The sequence below is a fragment of the Excalfactoria chinensis genome, chromosome 1 (genome assembly GCF_039878825.1).
Source record: "Excalfactoria chinensis isolate bCotChi1 chromosome 1, bCotChi1.hap2, whole genome shotgun sequence".
NCBI lineage: Eukaryota > Metazoa > Chordata > Aves > Galliformes > Phasianidae > Excalfactoria > Excalfactoria chinensis.
In genome coordinates this window covers 72,726,334-72,746,519 of record NC_092825.1, presented here as the reverse complement: position 1 = coordinate 72,746,519, position 20,186 = coordinate 72,726,334, and the positions used below count along the sequence as shown (strand labels likewise).

General features: G+C 41.3%; 1 protein-coding gene across 5 annotated transcripts in view; it reads left to right on the top strand.

The window, feature by feature from the left end:
• STYK1 (serine/threonine/tyrosine kinase 1) overlaps positions 1 to 20,186 on the top strand; it is a 24,979-nt gene extending 4,793 nt beyond the window's left edge. For 2 of the 5 annotated variants that reach the window (XM_072347192.1, XM_072347184.1), the window contains 11 exons: positions 279 to 409; positions 11,553 to 11,654; positions 12,579 to 12,728; positions 14,230 to 14,475; positions 14,714 to 14,895; positions 16,554 to 16,637; positions 16,888 to 17,096; positions 17,337 to 17,377; positions 17,669 to 17,765; positions 18,521 to 18,701; positions 19,542 to 20,186. In XM_072347192.1, coding sequence (XP_072203293.1) covers positions 11,591 to 11,654; positions 12,579 to 12,728; positions 14,230 to 14,475; positions 14,714 to 14,895; positions 16,554 to 16,637; positions 16,888 to 17,096; positions 17,337 to 17,377; positions 17,669 to 17,765; positions 18,521 to 18,701; positions 19,542 to 19,571 — 1,284 coding nt within the window. In that variant the 5' untranslated portion in view covers positions 279 to 409; positions 11,553 to 11,590 and the 3' untranslated portion in view covers positions 19,572 to 20,186. Of the gene's footprint in view, positions 1 to 278; positions 410 to 11,552; positions 11,655 to 12,578; positions 12,729 to 14,229; positions 14,476 to 14,713; positions 14,896 to 16,553; positions 16,638 to 16,887; positions 17,097 to 17,336; positions 17,378 to 17,668; positions 18,132 to 18,520 lie in introns of all 5 variants that reach the window. The other 3 variants (XR_011905110.1, XM_072347210.1, XM_072347201.1) reach the window with 3 other exon arrangements.

The following is a 20,186-nucleotide window of genomic DNA, read 5'->3' as shown; positions in this document are numbered from 1 at the left end:
GCTACCACATAACTAGCTTTTACAATAGAGTCCATTTGTGTTGTTTGGTTGTTTGCTAAGGGATGGGTGCGCACCCAGGGCCCGGCCAGACCTCTTGGTGGGGAATAGCCACCAGCATGATGGTACGGGGCAGGGAGCAGGCTTCATTGTGAGCTGTACTGGGCCACATGCAGAATGAGGGCCACAGGTTGGTTTGAGCAGTCTAGGGGATTTCTCTTCTGGTTTTTCAGGGACAAAACTCCACGTCACTGAACTATTCATAATTTCTGTTCTGCCAGCTTACGTAGAGATCACGCAGTGAAGAGACACAGTCCCAGTGTTCACCATTTTGCACACTTTTGCAGTAAATACCATCTGGAAGAATAGTGCTGGATTGAAGCTTGGGATGTTCTGCTCTGCGCATATATTGGTATGTGGTTGTTCTTGCAGATAATTTATCTTTTGTGTTTCAGTATGTAACTCTACCTCTCTGCCCCTGCCTGAACTAAAATCTTCCCTAAATGAAGTAATGTACACAGCACCAAAGTATTAATATGAGTAGGTCAGGTTTGCTCAAGGAGTTGGTAGAGATCATATCGTTTTTGTGTTCTTAAAGCTATCTGAGGCGTAATACTGACTGTAAAATGAACTTTGTCTCTCAGTGTTAGGACTCGTGTTGTTTCCTCTTGTAATACAACTGCATTCCACTTGTGTGATATAGGTAAGCAAACAATCTTGTAGAGGCTTGTTTAACCAGGAGTTGGGAATCTGAAACATGAGATTTTTCAGCATTAGGCAAAGGCAGTCTTTGAGCTGATGGTGGGGAGCCGGCAGTCAAGCAGCTGGGACTGGAATACACTGATTGGCTGGAAGAAAGTCCTCAGGGCAGAAGTGCTGAGGAAATGAAATGCAGTGAGGAATACATCTCACGAGTGATTCAGGATTGAAAGCATTAGCAGAGCTGAGCAGTGTCCTCAGGGGCATGTTAACAGGACAACATCACAGGGCAAGTTGAAGAATATTGGCAGGTCTTGTTAGGGAGCTCAGGACATACTTGAAGAGGTTGTGTAGGGAGCTCCGGGCTGGACTACTGGGAGGACAGAGAAAGAGAAGTGGTGACAGCAGAGCTGAAAAATGAAAGCAGAATGCAGTGGACAGCCTGAGCAGGAGGGATACAAGGGACAAGGCTGAATGTAAGAAAAACTCACGTTGCTGCTGTCTGTTCTGTCATGTTTTTTAGTCTCTTCTCCCTTTGCTCATTTGCATGTTCTCATGTTTTTTCCTAAACGTGAAATATTGATATGAAGTGCATGGTTTCCATTTGTTATGTTAGCCAATCCCTCTTGGTCTGTTGTTTATCTGCCTTTCAAATTACACACCATGTCCCCACCCAAGGAGTCTTTGCCTTGCTCAGCTCTCATCAGCCAGCCAGTGCATGCCAGCCAGATTAGACCCATTTCATGGGGTTGTGCCTACCTGTCAACTCATGTGTTAGACTTACGATCTTTCTGGGGAGAAAAAAAAGAAACTCGAAGAGTAGAGAACTGAAGCTGGGCAGGTCTGGGGCAGGGATATCAGTGAGAAGAAACTTAGTCATAAGAGTTACAGCAGCCTGAGGTAACCGTCTGTATTGAGCGGCCTCAGACAAACAGGGAAGCAGTGGCATGTAAGCTTCAGGAAGGGCAAGAGAAGTGGTGTAATTCAGGTAAGCAAGATAAAACACTGCTGGAAGATTAGCTAATGAGTATTTAAATGTTTGAAAAGACTTATTAACATGAATGTGCCCTAAACTAGGATATAATTGCACCATAAAGTGTATATGCCTCTGTATGTATATGTATCTGCATCTGTACTTATTGATTGTATAGAAGTTACTGATCTGGTAATACTTCTGTGATCATAATGGTATTGAAGTTTGGGGAGGAAAAAAAGAAGAAATAAACTGAAATAACTCCCAGACACGTTTTGAACAGGGAGAAAATAACAAAGGAAGTAAGTTCAATTTAAAATTAACCTCAGTTCACTAGTGATGCAGCACCTGTCTACATAAGTAAGTTCGTTCAGTGCTTGATGAAGTTGTGTGTACCAGGGAATCAACTCAGAATTAATTAGCGCTTTATTTCATTCAGCTTTACTTGATTGTAAGGATGGTAAATAATCTGTTGAGCTTTTTTTGTATATTTGTGTGTACGCACATGCTATTGATCAAATTATAAACAAAATCTCAAGTGCACCAAGAATCATCTAAAAGTTAGGAACCTGTGGAGGTGAAACTGTGTACACAACCTCTGCTAAGTTTTAATATGGCTGTGCAACTGTGGAAGCAGATACAAACTGTGTTTCATAAGCCATTACATAGCACCATAATATGGTGTGTTTTTATCGGTAGTGCTTTTTACAGCAAGAGTTACATATAGCTGTGGTCCCTTAACATTTTTCTTTCCTGCCACAGCTTTTGCTGTCACAGTGTTAGAGTATCAGTATCACATATTGTTTGTTTTTGTAATACAGACTTTTATTTTTCAGACTGTCTGTGAGAAATAAGATTTTTTTGTGTGGCCTCATTTGAGCAGGAATACGATCAATATGGTTAAGGTATATGTTAATATTTCAGAAAATATACAAGGTCTTGTCTGCATCAGAAAAAAAGATATTTTTATTTAAATCACAGTTCAGTTTCTGTGCTGTTTCACAGTTTGTAGCCAGAATTTTCTCAGGCTGCACAAATAAATGTGGGGTTTTTGTGAAATTATCTAAGTTTAAACAAAGCTTAGCACCTTGAAATTTTGCGTATCTCCATTGATGTGGTGCCAGCTTGAACTGACCTTTCTTTAAGCAGTGCAAAGTGCTCTTCACTCATGTTTCTCAATGCAGCAGTGGCTGCTGACTTTGCTTGTTTTTAAATTCTCCCTTGAAAAGGAGTCAGGTTTGCTCTAAGTAATTCACCATCTCAGACTGCATTGTGGATTACGTTATTTGCTGTTTTCCTCATGGTTTAACGCTTCAAAACTTGTCATCCTGCTTTTCTTTCACTCCTTAATATGCTTTATTAGCAGTTAGCCTATGTTTGATGTTCAGATACCACTTCTAATTTTTGTTCAAGTGAAAAAACTGAGTCAATACATGACTTTTTTAAAGCACTGTCTTTCTTCTTATAGAACATTATGGCTGCCAGCTGGCACACAAGGGAGTGAATTGAAGTACCAAATCTTTATAGCTGAGGAATTATCAAACCAAGCACAAAAAGCTGCAGAATATTATTTATTATTGGTAATTTCTGTTCAGGACAGTGGTGAGGCATTCCAAGTATGGTGAGAATTGATTTGACAAGTCGGAATTTCCCATTGTAAACAGCTGGAGACAGTGCTCAGACTAAGCAGCTCAGAGGTGAACAATGAGGTGGCGGCTCAGTAGGCCAGAGAAAATTTGCAAAGTTGCCACAATCTGCCAGTCTAGTGGAGAAACTGTCTCAAAAGTCTTCTGAAAGTAGAAGGGACAGGGCATGCAAAGCCATAGGCATATGTCCAGGCATCACGTTGTTAGATGTGAGACCTGTCAGTTGGATTTTTATTTCTTTTGGATGTTACTGCTAAGTGATATTGTCAGTGCTGCGGGGAAGAAATGTATTTCACCATCTACTTTTTGACTGATTTTCTTTTGCCACTCATGTATTCAGTGTCCAAAACTGCCAGGTTATCTGAAGACCAGACACTGTGGTTTCACTGCAGTTTTGGCATTTGCCACTTCCTAGTAGCTCTCTTCTCTTTTGGCTGCGTGGACTGAGCAACACGTTTGCACATCTCTGCGTGCGTCTGTCTAAGCCATGTTCAAAGGTCATATAAAAGAGAAATAAAATAATAAAAGCAGTTCAAAAGTGCTGACTGAAAAGGCATGAGATTATGGTTCTGTTGCTGCAAGGAATTAAATAAATAGAACCACAGAATCATAGAATGACTTGGGTTGAAAAGGACCACTAAGTTCATCCAGTTTCAACCCCCCTGCTACATGCAGGGTCACCAACCACCAGACCAGGCTGCTCAGAGCCCCATCTAGCCTCCAGGGATGGGGCATCCACAACCTCCTTTGGGCAGCCTGTTCCAGTGCATCACCACCCTCTGTCTGAAAAAATTCCTCCTAATTTCTAGCCTAAACCTCCCATCTTAGTTTAAAACCATTCCCCCTTGTCCTACCAGTATCAACCTATGCAAACTACCCCCTCCTATTTATATGCTCCCTTCAAGTATTGGAAGGCCACAAGGTCTCCCCAGAGCTTTCTATTCTCCAAGCTGAACAAGCCCAGTTCCCGCAACCTCTCTTCACAGCAGAGGTGCTCTAGCCATCTGATCATCTTAATGGCCCCAGGCCTGGACCTGCTCCAAGAACCATGCATCTTTCTTGTGTTGGGGGCCCCAGGCCTGGATGCAGTACTGCAGGTGGGGCCTCAGAAGATCTGAGTAGAGGGGGACAATCACCTCCCTCTCCCTGCTGGCCACCTGTTTTTTTAATACAGCCCAGAACGCAGTTGGCCTTCCAGGCTGCAAGTGCACACTACTGGCTCATGTCCAGCTTCTCATCCACCAGGACACCCAGGCCCTTCTCCACAGGGCTGCTCTCAAGGAGATCTTCCCCCAGTTTGTATAAATAGCTGGGACTGCCCCAACCCTGCACTTGGCCTTATTGAACCCCATTAGGTTCTCATGGGCCCACTTCTCCAGCTTGCCCAGGTCTCTCTGGATGGCTTCCCTCCCTTCCACTGTATCAACTGCACCGCTCAGCTTGGTGTCATCTGCAGACTTGCTGAGGATGCACTCATTGCCATCATCTGTGTCACTGATGAAGATTTTGAAGAGCACCAGTCCCAAGACTGACCTCTGAGGGACACCGCTTGTGACCAGCCTCTACCCTGACACTTTGATCACAACCATTTGGCTGAGTCCATCCAACCAGTTCCTAATCCATCAAAGAGCCCATCCTTCAAATCCACATCTCTCCAATTTAGAGAGAAGGATGTGGTGAGGGACCATGTCAAAAGCTTTGCAGAAGTCCAGATAGATGATACCCATCGCCCTTCCCCTGTCCACCAAAGCTTTCACTTCATCAAAGAGGGCATCAGATTGGCAAGGCAAGATCTGCACTTTGTATCACAGCTGTGCTGTCTGTCTCAGATCATCTCTTTGTTTCGTACGTTCCTTAACATAATTTCTAGGATGTGCTCCATAATATTCCCAGGTGAGGCTTACCAGCCTGTGGTTCCCCAGGTCCTCCTTTCTCCCTTTCTTAAAAATGGGAGTAATGTTTCCCTTTTTTCAGGCACTGGGGACTTCATCAGACAGCCATGATTTTTCTAATATGATGGAAAGTGGCTCAACAACCACACCAGGCATCTCTCTCAGAACCTCTTAATATCCTTTGGCCCCATGGACTTATACATGTTCTATTTCATGAGGAGGACGTGGACTTGTTCCACTGTTACAGTGGGATGGAATCGACACCCCACACCCTCATCTGGAGTTTCAGGGTCCTGGCACACACAGGAAGCCTGATCACCTGTGAAGACTGAGGCAAAACACTCACCGAGTACCTCAGCTTTTTCTATGTCTGAGGAAGCCAGCTTTCAATAACTTTAATCAGAGGGGGAACCACTCACCTTGGCCTGTTCACCTCCTGCAGAACCCCCTCTGGTTTTCTTTTATAACCCTGCTTTCAATTGCAGTATGTTTCCCTCTTTTCCCTCAGTTGAAGCTACAGGTCCTTGCTCAGCCATGTTGGTCACCTGCCTCCCCTGCTTGACTTCTTCTGCTGGGGGGTGGAAAGCCATTGCGCTCTCAGAAGGGTGTCCTTAAAGAGCTGCCAGCTCTGTTCTGTGCCCGTGCCCTTAAGGACAGTTTCCCATGAGATCCAATCCAGCAGTTCCTTGAGCAGCTGGAATTTTGTTCTCCTGAACCTCAGGGTCCTGACTCTGCTTTTTGCAAGGCCTGCATTCTTCAAGATCGTGAACACCGGGGCACAGTCACTACAAGCCAGGCTGCCTCCAATCTTAACCTCTCTAATGCTCTCATCTGCATTGGTGAGCACCAGGCTCAGTAAGGCTTCACCTCAGGTCAGTCCAGCTATTACCTGGACCAGGAAGTTGCCCTCAACAGACTCCAGGAATCTCCTGGATTGCCTGACACCTGCCGTGCCACTATCCCAGCAGATATGCAGAACGTTGAAATCCCTCATCAGGACAAGAGCCTGTGAGCATGACAGCTCCTGCAGCTGAAGCAAGAAGGCCTCATCAACAGGCTCCCTCTGATCAGATGGCCAGTAGCAAAGTATAACCACTAGATGCCCTTTACTGGACTGATCCTTGATTTTAAGCCACAAGCTCTCAATGTGATTGTGGCTGTTTCTCAGACACAGCAATCTATCCCCCACTCCTCCTACCCCATCTCTTCCTTCTGAAAAGCCTGTAGTCCTCAGAGTAATAGGATGTATCATGATTAAAGGATTTACTTTGCTTTATCAGTCAGACGGTATGCTAGGCTGGAGTAACTACTCAGATATTCTTTACCTACCCTTTGTCTCACAACACATGCACTGTACTTCTGTTAGCACTAAAAGGACTTGAAAATGACTGGCAGAATATGAGAAAACGTGCCTCTGGCTCAGCTCTGACATGGGGAATAGTATTACAATACAGCTTTAGACAAAATAGCTGCTCATCATCCTGGGTAGTGGGAGATCAATTTTCCCTCTTTCTGCTGCTGAACGTACGCTCCCACCACTTCCTCAAGCCTGTGCTGGCACTTGTTAAATTGCTTGGTGACAAGTGATAGGAAACTGCTGTGGTAAATATTATTTGTACTGGCATAGAGGTTTAAATTAGTTTATCATGTGACCAGATGCCCTGCTGAGAGCAAAACGGTGTGGGAAGAGAGCAGAAAGGAAAGATACTCTTGCCCTGTTTGGTAGCGGTGAATCTTTGTTCAGCTTGGCTTCAATCACAAAACTTTACTTGTATTAATTACTGGGACACTAAACTGATTTATACAAACCCCACAACTGACATATTTTACCTACTTATTCCTGAGCTGATGTTGTTCATTAATTACCATCAATTACCAGAGTGGCAGAACAGCCTGAGGAACACACATGGCTGAAAACAAAACACCACCTTTTTCACCAGTGCTCATCATGTTGTCAGATGTGGAGAGGTAAGCAGTCAGTATGAGCCAGATATGGGAGCTAACACACTTGGCACTATCAACAAAGGAGTAGCTGTGGAACTGCCCTATACGCAGTTTACTCGGTAGCCTGCTAGTATCAGTTTGCAAACAGTGTTGACTGCAGGATAGCCTCTGCTCAGGTTTTGCTATATATCTCTTACAGTTCAAGGACAGTTGCTTCTGCTATTTCTAGCTATGACACTCTTGGATATATATTTAGCTTGGACCTGGAGTTTTGGATTTGGGTACTGGTCAAAGAAAGGCTTGACTGACATTGTTGTTACAGTCTGTATGGAACCATGTTGTATCTCAACATTGTTAACAATAAATTGAGCATTGCCTTGTAAGTCACTGTATATTTGCCACAGCAAAAACTCTCACATCTCACTGGTTTTGTTTAATGAAAAACCTGTTCTTGCTCCCCCCACCCTGTTCTGGGAAATAGATGGGTGACTTTTCAAAACTCTTCTTCAAAGAACTTTGCACTCTCTGTTGTGAAGTTCTTTGTAAAGAACAAACTTCTGTTGTTCTCTCCTTCTGAGAAACATTGTTCTAGAAAGGCTAAGTAGCATTCTGGTCAATGTACAAAGGAAAAGATATCCTTCAGGAGGTTTTCAGAGCCTGAAACCACACCATACATATCAGCATTACCTCGATTTTTGTCATTCTGAAAGCAAAGGGGCCTACTACCATGCTTTTTACCTATATATATATATAATTAATCTGTTAAGTCACATTGATTTGATTGCCAGAGAACTTTGATAAAGTTGTATTTTTCCTGTGCTTCAACCTTGAAAACAGTTGATCACAAATGTGCATGCTGCCAAAAAGTGATTACATGAATATGGCATGATAGTGAAGCAAGAGGTAGGACAGAGCTGATAAAAGGATAAAAGTCTGGTGAATATGTCACTGTAAATCGGTTGATCAGAAAACTCTCTAATACTCTGATGTTAGAAAGCAGACATTATTTTTGGCACTGGATGTGTGAGTGATAAGTTCTGCCCATCATACATACCTTGAATGTAAGATCTTCAGCTTATATACATTCCTTGTGTTACACAGGCAAAGGCTTTCCTGGGCAGCATGTATATATTCAATACTTTCCCAGAAATCATTTACACAGGATTCCACCTCCTTGCACATGCTCAGTCTTTTTGTGGTGGTGGTTCCAGGGTCTCTGGAGGAAGTTAGTACTCTTCCTCACTGTTTTCACTGGTTGAACCTGGTCTCCATTCATGCTCAGTTAGCTCCTGGCCTTGACTGCACAGTACCTGCTTTGACAAAGCAGAGCACTTATCTGCTTGGTACAAAGACACAGACTCTTCCCAATATCTAAACAAACTACAAAGCTATCCATCAGCATATTTTTTGCTGTTCACAGGACTGTGTTATCAGTGTACCAAAATGCATGCAATAATTTGCCATACCTTGAGTTAGCACTGCTCATTTCCCATGCCCTGGTTTCAGCCCAGGTAGGGTTAATAGCCCATCAGTGTTTGGTTGGTGCTGAGTCACAGTTGCACTCTCGGCATGGGCTGGGCACTCTGGCAGTGTGTGTGGCCCAGCACAGCTCACAGTGCAACCTGCCCTCTGCCCCATGCCATCATGGCAGCAGGCAGCATAGAGAGCTATACCAGGCTGAATGTGTCCTAAGGGTCACAGGTAGGACATGCCTGACTTTGATTATACAGTGTCGTTGCTGTCTAAATAGTCCTAAAGTTTATATTCCTGTGATGCTGTCATGTCTCTTCATACCTGTTTTGATTTATTTTTTTAATGTGTGCATTTGTCTGAGAATGAAAAAAAGTTCAGAATGTTCCCCTTAAGGTGGTGTATGTGTTGCTATGTGTGCCTGTCTTATAGCCAAGGTAGTTTAACTTAGTCTGCTCGCTTTCAGAGTGTACCTGAAAAATCTCAGTGTTATCATTAATGTAACTCACTGTGTAGCTACACTGCAAAAACTAACATTTTAAGAACCAAGGGAAAAAAACCTTTCTGCAATATCTTAAAAAACAGATATAGCCAGTTTTCTTCTTTCTACTACCTCTCATACAATTGATAAAGAATAAGTTTTCATCTTAATTTTAAGCATGAGATTAAACTTGCTAATGTTTTATCTATCATCAAAGTCTATAGAGCTATGTTAGTATTAACAAGCATCCCATGTTACCACTCACATTTTTCCTTGAGTTAATTGCCTTGAACCCTTTGCTGAAGGGGGGGGATAAAAGGAAGTACTTATGAGAAATAAATTTTAAAAAATGTAGATGATACTGTCTGGGAGGATGCTGAGTCTTAAACCTCCAGCAAAGTTCATAAGAAACAGTGGCTAAATAATGTCTTGCCTTTCTATCAGCTATCACCATTCACTACATCAATTCTCACAGTTTAGAAATAGTATTCTAGGTTCTGTGCTGCTGAAAATGCCCTTGCAGCCCAGAAAGCCAACTGTATCATGGGCTGAATCAAAAGATGCATGACCAGCAGGTCAGGAGAGGTGATCCTGCCTCTCCACGCTGTGCTGGTAAGAGTTCACCTGGAATACTGTGTTCAGACTTGGAATACTGTGTTCAGATCTCAGTACAGAAGACATACAGATCTGTTGGAGCACATCCAGAGAAGGGCCACAAAAATGACATGTGGAATGGAATGCCTCTCTTATGAGGACAGGCTGAGAAAGCTGGGGCAATTCAGCCTGGAGAAGACTGCAAGGTGACCTGATAGTAGCCTTTCAGTATCTAAAGGGGAGCTACAGGAGAGAAGGGGACAGACTCTTCAGCAGGGTCTGTGGTGGCAGAACAAGGGGAAAATGGTTTTAAGCTTAGGGAAGGTTGGTTTAGGCTGGATATAAGGAAAAAATATTTTACATTGAGTGTGGCAAGGCACTGGAACAGATTACCTAAGTGTTGTGAATGATGTTCCATCCCTAGACACTTTCAAGGCAAAGCTGGATAGGGCCCTGAGTAGCCTAATCCTGCTATGGTGTCCCCATTCATTTGCAGGAGAGTTGAACTATAGGGCCCTCAGAGGTTCCTTCCAACTCTAGTTGCTTTATGGGAGAGAAAAACAAACAAACAACCCCACAGCACCGCACCACAGAGCCTATTCCTATCCTGTAACTGCAGTCCTCGGTAGAGGTATTATATGTAGTGTAGCAGTGTGGCATCTTCTAAGACTCTTACATGTTCTCTAGAGAATAAACAAAAACATGAACAGCTTATACCGAAAAACAAATTTCTACAAGGGTAATCTCCACCTGTAGTACAGAACAACCGAAGTTCTACCTCAAGGATGTGTTTTGCAGGGTCTGCAGCTGGTCTGCAGCCCTGGTGCAGTACAAAGTCAATGTCATGTACTCATGAGTCGAGCCTTGCCTGACTGAGGTTGTACTTGTGACAAATGCATATATATATAAAAATCAGGAGCTTTTGTAAGTGTGTAGTTGCAAGTGCTACGGGATTAGCATAGTGACAGCCAAAATTACTCTGAAAATGCATATGTTTGCACAGGTTTTGTGTTTTTCAACTGCAAATGCATTCCTGTAGACAGTAGAAGGGGTCCCAGGTGTTGTAATAGATTTATCTATATAAAGTTGTTAGTATTAGAGAACCTTAACGACAAGCCTTCTTTTTTCTTGTATTAGTGGAGCCATAAGAAATACTAGTCCAGAATGACACACATTCTATATGCATACTTCTGATTGTTATGGATCAGAAGATAAAAGGCCAAGTCACTCTTGTACCTAGGAAGAGTCAGATTCTTTAGGTAAGATTGAGTAAGTGACTGTGAATGTTTGTGCATATGCCAACCTTTAGACTTAGAGATACCAAATTACTTGTTGTAACACTATAATGCGCTGGAAAGTACAGCAACAGTAGCTGTGCAGCATAAACCTAGGCTTCAACAAATAAGAACCCAAGCAGCAGCCATAGACACAGAAACAAGGGAAGAAAAACTGCTTACCTTTAGGAGACCTCTGGTAGGCAGGGATCTCCAGCAAGATACCCTTGCTTCCATTGCCAGCCCTTAAATTAGGTCTGGGAAGGGGTGGAACACTCAGGTATATTGCATGCACATGAACTCCCTTGGTTTGGCCCTGCCTTCCTACAAGGTGCTCAGTTGCTATACTTGTGTAGTACTGTAGAAGCTTAATCTTAAGTTATCATTGGTCATGCTGTCTATGGTTCATGGCATTTGATAGTAGATATTCCATATCATTCTCTAAGCCTTGAAGTCTTTGTGCCTCTTCTACACACTACCTCTGAACTTAGGAGTGGAAATGTCCATACTCTGCTCATTAATTGTTTAATAAATCATCCTTCCTTCTGACAAATTTTATTAATATTCTTCATATCGATGCAGGAGACAGAGGTTGGAGATCTGCTTGCTTGTAATTGAACATGGCAGATGTGAAAAGATTCACACGCATGCTACTGGAATGCAACAGCAATGACAAGCTGTGTGGTAAGATTCACTTATTCCTTTAGGCAGTATTTTTCCACATACAGAGCAGGAAGGCCTACTTTGATAAAAAAAATGAACAAGGTCTTTCCCCTTGTCCACCTACATCCCATGCCACAAAAGAGGATTTGACTGCAGAAAGTCCTGTGAAGATCCCAGCCTTTACAGCCAAGTATTTCTACTTTGAATTACACATAAAAATGAGGTTAAAACCTCATAACACAGTCAGTCAAAATTCTCTTCTGTTTTCCTAAGGACCGATTTTGTGAGATTTTGATTCTGTCACTTTATGTCATCTTTGAAACCTTGTCCCATGCAAAAATATCACCACCTCCAAATCTGGGGACATAATGCTGTCTGTTACCTGCAACTCCTTATTAATGGCAGTGTCTTTTGGTCAGACTCCAAAGTAGGTGATCATGCCCTATTTTCTTTAAATTAAATTGCTCCCTAATTTTTTTAATCAAAGAAGCTTAACATGTAATTTCACTGTAGATTTGTGATGGCACAGCAATGGCCAAATCTTCCCAAAGCCCTCCTATACCTCTTCCAGGGCCACAACTTTTCAGTGGTGGGTGATACTTACACGACTGACGTTCCTTGACTGTGTACTAAGGCATCTAAATAAGTGAATAAGGCATCTAAATAAGTACAGGGAGTTCTAATGGCTTTATGAGGTTTCAAATTTTCAGCACCATTGAGAAACGAGGTTTGAGAAACAGGGTTGCAGCACTAGGAGGTGCTCAGTTGCTATTCTAAGATGCCGCAGGTGGATGGGCACACACACATATTGTCAGAGTTGAAATAGTTACACCTTAAACAGTTTATTACTGCTGTGTTTTGTAGAATTGGTACACACAAGGCAATGCTGCACATAGTCCTCAGAGCAGTGCTCCTTTAATTCCCATTTTCTTTATCTGCTTGTAGTTGTGCGTGAATATCAGACTGAAGTGATTGTTGTCCCAGCTCTCCTTGTGGGTTTTTTTGTCATTCTGCTAACTGTGATCCTTTGGCTGCATTGCCGTGGCTTGCGAACAAGAACAAAGCGGGAGGAATCATCATCATCTGGACAACAAGGTAAACATCACCATTTTCAAACTGAGGGAAGAGTATTGATTTCAGTGCCCTCTTGGGTTTCTGAAGCTCCTGAGTGGTATTCATCCATCTAGAGAATGTAAAGAAAACTGGAGAACTTTCTTTTGTCCAACTTCTGTTAGCAATGATAGAATCTATAGTACTGAGATATCTGAGAAAACCTAAACCAGCATACTGTGTAAGTGAATTAACAAATGATAACGTCACTTGAGAATTACAAAGTATGTTTATGTAAGAGCCTTCATGGATGCTCCTGCAAGCAACAGGGATAATTACAAATGAAAGTTCGTATATAATAATTTTGTATCACACCTAGTTATGCCATTCATTTATTATCATTTATGAAGTTTCATCTTAGGTTGGTGTCCTATGTGGACAACAGAAAAGAGAACAGGGAGCAGTGAGAAGGGGAAAAGTTTGTCATTACTGCAAGCGCATGCTGCTATGCTGAAATGAAACTCTAGTTCTGAACTGATTTTCTTTCTATACAAGAAAAAAGCCTGTGTTAAGGGAAGTAACTGAAAACCATGATAAGGTATAGATGGAAGCACCCTCTGTGTGTCTCTTTCATAAATGACGGTGTCAGACATAGTGTTGCCAGCAGGAGCAGGGAGATGATCATCCCCCTGTACTCAGCACTGGTGAGGCTGCACCTCAACTACTGTGTTCAGTTTTGAGTCCCTCACTACAAGAAAGACATCAAAGCCCTGCAGCATGTGCAGAGAAGGGCAACAAAGCTGGTGAGGGATCTGGAGCACAAGTCTTATAAGAGCAGCTGAGGAAACAGATTAGTCTGGAGAAGAGGATGCTCAGGGGAGACTTTATTGCTCTTTACAACTACCTGAAAGGAGGTTGTGGTGAGGTGAAGGTGAGCCTCTTTTCTTATGCAACTGGTGTTTGGACTAGGGAAACTGGCCTCAAGTTATGCCACAGGAGATTCAAGTTGGACATTAGGAAAAACTTCTCCAAAAGAGTGGTTTTAGCCCACTAAAATGGACTGCCCAGAGAGGTGATAGAGTCACCAACCCTGGAGGTGTACAAGAAACATTTAAATGTTGTACTGAGGGGCATGGTTTAGTGGGAAATATTGGTGATAGGTGAACAGTTGGACTTGATCATCTTGGAGGTCTTTTCCAGTCTTGGTGGCTATACAATTCTATGATTCTAGCTTGTAATAAAAGAAAATAATGTCTGTTTCTTCAGCACAAGAATCAATTACAAAAGTGAAAGAAATTTTGCATAGTTAAATGTAGTAGAGATCTCCAAACTCATTCTTCCTTTTTGTCAATTAAAGAGTGAGATAAAGTCCTTCACCTCTTCCAGGTTTGGGATAAATAAGATGCAATAGTATTTCTTTCCTTTGTCCTCATTTCCTAAAGTAGTGTGGAGCAAGAATCAAAGAAAATAGAATAATGGGCATTGCTACTTGTTACAAGAGTTCATCTGTCTTTTTTTGTGTTTCACATGTCTTTGGTTTTGTCAGCAAACAAGAACCACCAAGAATCCAGTTCACAAGAGAACCACTGCATACAGCTGAGTGAGGTATCTACAGAGAACCTGCTAAGTTCTGCATCCTTGACTCTGAAAGAACTGCAGATACCACGAGAAAAGCTTTCACTAGGCAGCCTGCAGATTGTAAAACATGTCCGCAGTGGGAGCATCTACAGGGCAGAATTGGAAACTGGGAACTCGGGCAAGACTAAGAGTGTCATATTGAAAGCCTTACAAGGTAAAGCACATGGCAGAGAATCCAGTTTGATACAGATCTGCATGTCAAAGACATGAAGGTGGGCAGAATTTTGTAATCGTTACTGGGCAAGATTGAGCTGTGTTCAGTAACATACTAATATGTTAACTAATCCACTGAAGTGGTATTGTAGTAGTATCAAAGAAGACTGCTGTCATTTCAAGCTAATTGCTAACTGCTTCCGTGTGGTGGTGGACTGGGACTTCTTTGATTCTTTCAGACCTGGTTAGTCCCCAGGAAGTAAAGGATTTCCTGGGAAGGATTAAATTCCATCAAAATCTTGGCCATCATGAGAACCTGGTTGAATTGGTTGGATGCTGTGTAGATCAATTCCCACTTTATATGGTAATGGAAGATGTATCTCTTGGTGACCTGCTAAAGTTTCTATGGACATGTCGTAAGGTGAGTCAAAAAAAGTGATGTGATAGCATATCTTCTTAAAATTGCTCATTTGCATATCTGTGTGTAAGTCACAGAAGATTCCTTTCATCTAATTGTGCATCCACCTGTATCGGTCTAGACCATTTCCATTCTCAAAGAAGTTCTATGAAGTTCTGAGTTGGAATAGAAGCAATGCATTTCTGAATAGGTGTGTTAAAAGTCTGGAGAAGCTGATGTTTTGTAAGAAGTCTGACTTTGTAGACCACTGGAATTCTTTGAAGGGTTAAGCAGGCAATGGAAGAAATGATACACTGACATATACTTTTTTTTTCCCAAGAGTTTTAAGTGGAAGTTCTACTCTAAAAGCTTTTAGAGCAGCAGAGTAGTTATAAAGATGGGAAGGTCTTTGAATGATAACTAAATGATTAAAAGACAACTAATGGAATACAGGTGAGAACAGTCAGTACTTGCACTGGAGAGAGGTCACACATGAAGCTGTGCTAGGAAATGTATTAGGACCTGGAGCTTTTCAATGTGTGTGTCAATAGCCTAGCACAAATGTTGCAAGTGAGGTGATCATGATTGGTGATGAGAATAGCAAGGGCTTGAGCATTTGCAGAAGAATCCTTCAAAACTGAGTAACTAATGAGTAAAATGAAACAGATAAAATTCAGCACAGCTAAAAATAAAATGATGCATATGAACAAAAGCAATCTTGACTTAATGATGGTCTTGTATTAGCCTATTGCTGATCCGATGTGAAATTATGGGATTAATTCTATGAACACACATACTGTCATGAAGAAGTTAACTCAAGCAAAAAATAAATAAATAAATAAATCCACAAATATTTGAAATTAGTAAGAAAGGCATAGAAACAAAGCACTGTTATGTCTCTGTATCTGTCTTTCTTCCACATCTGAAATACTAAATACAGAGAGATTGCTCTCTGTCTTGTTCAGCAGAAAGACAAGGTGGTAACAAATAAGGCTAGTAAGTACCATGGTCAAAGCAAACACATGGAGGTAGTTCTTCACAAAGTAGGGATTTGACTAATGGAATTCCTTTTCACTGAGTGTTATTGATACTGAAGCTTTTTACAGGTTCAGGACAAGACTGGATAAATTCATGGAAGATAACTATGAAGGTTACTGAACATGTAGAGATCCTAACCATTTTGGGAAGTCTTTAGACTGGAAAGAACCGGGGGCAGAAGACTATTTAGGAAAAGCAACATATACTTATTCTGTTTTCTCTCTCTCACTTGGGTATACAGCCAGGGTCATTGTTAGAGGCAAGAGTGTAAGAGATGGATTGATAATCTCATCCCAGATATTCATTTGTGTTTTACAGATGTGCTTTTCTAATTTGTTGCAGTTCTTTCACTCATGTGCATGAATTGTCATTCTCCACTGTCATTCTGCTCATTTTTGTCCAAGCTATTATTTTCCATTATTCAGTTTACCCACCTGTCTCAGCTGTCCTTATCTTACCCAACATACCATTTATCATGAACATCAACCATTCATATGCCCTTGTCTTTCAGTCAGTTTATGAATAATCTGTGAAATTAGCCAGGGAAGCTTATCATTATGTCATACTCATTTTATGAGATTAAAAGGAGACAGGTTCCCCAGCACCTTGCAGCTGTAATCCAAGGTCTACTCTTTTGTCTCTAGGATGTAATGACAATGGATGGTATCCCCTGTGACCTCACTGAAAGGCAAGTATACAAAGTTGGACAACAAGTTGCAGGAGCTCTGGTAAGTCTGCTCAGATTTGCTCAGTTTTTTGTTTCAAGTTTGATTGCAACATAAGCTCACATGATTGCCTAGATTTTCTTAACTTAGGCAGTAAGGATGCCATTTGTTAAAACTGAGCCAAATACACCTGTATTGATTTGGTGGGCCTACACTTCTGTTCTACACTGTGGAGGATGGGTGCAAACTCATTAAAAATTTCTGCCAATTAGAATTACTTTTAAAATGATCATAGTCTCTTCCAACTTTTTAGGCTTACCTTGAACAGAAGAAATTGTTCCATGGTGACATCGCTGCCAGGAATGTCCTACTTCATCACAACTTCACTGCCAAGCTCTGTGGTTTTGGGGTGGTGTATGAAGCTCATACATATGGTGCTAGCTCAGTCACAGAGATGGTGCCAGTAAAGTGGCAGGCACCGGAGCGGCTTCTAAAGAACCCCCCTAGCATCAAGGCAGACATGTATGATTTTATTTTTGAACTAGAATTTCATCTGTCAGACCTCTCTTTCACTTCTTTATGTATAATAATTTCATGTCCTGAAGTTCACAGCAAGGCTCACCTGTTCTCAGCACAGTGCTTAACTTCACATCTCATACCTTCTCATTTCTGCAGTATACATAACTAATCATTTGTATGTGTTTAAGCTAGTGAGCTTGCTGGAGCAGAAACTTAATATAGCTTTCTTTTCTTTTCTTACAGATGGTCTTTTGGAATTCTACTGTATGAAATGATTACATTAGGTAAGAAGATGTAATTTAAAAAGTTTTTTAAATATAGAAGCTAGCAACAAATTAACAAGATAAAAAATCTGACATTTAAGAATGCAAAATTGAAACTAACTTAAATAATAAGCAACCTGTTTTTATTCTAACATGCAAAGTCGTGGCAATTGTTTTTAGTTTTTCTATCAGTGTGAACTGAAAGAGAAAGAGAATAGATTTTATTAGGCAGAGATGGCATTCTTGTACTGAAGTTGCTGTCTGTGACCTTTACCTCATAGCTTTTCTGCTGTTTTCCCCTTCATCTTCCAGGTGATCCACCATATCCTGAGGTACGACCTTCTGATATCTTACCATACCTGCAGAGACGAAACATTATGAAACAGCCCTCAAGCTGCCAGCAAGCCATGTAAGCCACAAGCCATGCTCACTGAAAGAGAGACTTGCAGAGATAAATGGAAATGCAGCATGCAAAACTGTATCTTAAAGATTTCTAAGTCTAGACTTAGAAATCTAGAAGTCTAGACTGTACAAAACTGTATCTTCTTAATTGAAAAGACTTGTTCTCATGCCTGCCACATCTTACTGGATTCTCCTGCATGAAACCTTGACTGCCACTCTCTTACCTGCTTTGAAAATTGTTCTTTTTTTTGCTTTATTTTCTGCCCTTAAATTCTGTTGCTCCACTGCTTCTCTGCAAGGTACCGGACTATTCCAGAGTAATCAGTCTCCTGTAAGTGCTGAATTATCTCTGAAATGAACTAAGAAACCACAGGTAAGATCTGAGGGATTGTGTTTCTTTTTGTGAAGTCTTTAAAAATTGTTTTTGTTTTGTTTTGTTTTGTTTTTAGTATTCAGAGGCTTTTTTCATTGGTAGGATCCCCAGTTTCTGCTTCAAAAGGAAATATCAAATCTAATCATTTCCCTTTTTCCCATACTTGGGCATGACATCCTGGCAAACAGCTGTCTGCCCTTTTCCTCACACATTATTGCGTAGTTACAGGCTTTGCTGAAAGAACTTTCTATGAGGCAGAAAGAGAGGAGGCCTGCAGATGTTTTACATATGAGATAAAATTTTTGTTGGTATTTTTCATTCCTCTCCATTCCTCCATTTCATTCCTCTTCATTCTTCATTTCACTCCTCTCTACTTCTTCATTTTACAGGTACAGCATCATGAAGTCCTGTTGGCAGTGGAATGCAGCTGACAGGCCTTCCCCGTCAGACCTGATCCAGAGCCTACAAACAGCTATAAAGACCAGCAATGACCAGCGAGTACTGCAGGTTCCTGAGCTAGTGGTGCCTGAACTCTATGCTGATATCACTGGTGTTGCAATGGACAGTCTAGTGAGTGATTATACTGTGCTTTGAAGGATTCTTTCTCATATAAGTAAAGGAGATGTCTCTGTATTGCCCTTTCAAGACACTTGGCAAATTCAGGAGATGTTTATGTATATATTTCAGATCTGTCCTCCACACTTGAAATAATGAACTGGTAGTAGCAGTACTTCTAAATCACCTTGGTGATACCATTTTGATAGTGGTCATTTCAAAGCAAAATGGATTAAGGAAGCTATAAAAAATGCAATGAGAAATTTGAGTTTTTTTGAAATCTCTATCCATTTTTCTTTCCCATGAAACTGTGTCACTTTAGTATTCAGAAGAGGTGTCCTGAGGAATACGCTCTTAGGCACCATCTTACTGGAAGAAGTGGACAGAGTAGGTAACAGAAATGGATGGCTTCCTGTCTTGTCAACTGTTTACAGGCTGGCTCAGCCCAATTCTAGCGGGGCGAGGGGACCCACAGACCCACACCCTGGGAAAGGGAAAAGGGGAAAGGGTAGGGGACGGGCCTAAAAACAAAACAGCAATGATGACTTGAGGAGAAACAAGCTAAAATACTAAAAAAGATATCAAAATGCAAGATAGCACGATATAATACAATATAATTGAAATTTAATATAATAAATCAAATAAAATGAGAGAGAGAGTCCAAAACCTGAAACCCTTACTCTAAGTAAGCTGATGCAATATGGCACCTGCAACAGAGACAAGCCAGAAGATCAAAAAGGGAGGTCCCATGATCTGCGAACAGTTCTTATTTTTCCCTCTGGGTGGAAAACAGTAACAGAACAGCAAATAGCCCTAAGAGAGATGTAGTTTTTCTTCTCTTCTCTTCTGGGACAGGTTTCCAGAATTGAAGCATTAACTCCTTAACTCCCAGTGCACTACATGATGTTTTGATGTTATGATGTGGAATACTGCCAACAATCATAAAACCAAGACACTATCTATTACTTACGCACTCACTAATCAACCTACGTGATTAACTTGCATTGTTGCCTGTTAAGCGCTGAATAAATGACTGGAATCTCTCCAGAACTTCGCATGAACGAATAGGCTCTGTATATTTTAAACAAAATAAAATGCTTACATATCTGTGACTACAGAAATTTTTGAATTGAAGTGATACATCTCCACATAGAGTGTACCTTTTCTGTGGCAGTGATGAGATTGAGTGCATGCTTGTCACAAATGGAAACTGTGCTTCAGTCATAAGGGAGAAGCAGCAGTATGTTTATTGAAATAATATAGTGATTTAGCAAAGCTTAATCATAAATAAGACAGCAACTTAGATGGCAGAGTACAGAGACTGAGATGTCAAAGTACACTTAATTCTTTACTGCATAAACATGCTCATCCAGAAGACCTTCCTGTTGAGTCATGAGGTTTAGAGTGCAGCCCTTTGCTTTCTAAACACCTTGGACAATGGAAGTAAAGAGCCTGGATGTGGCTAAATCTACTGTTAGACCCAAACTTGGTCAAAGGTTT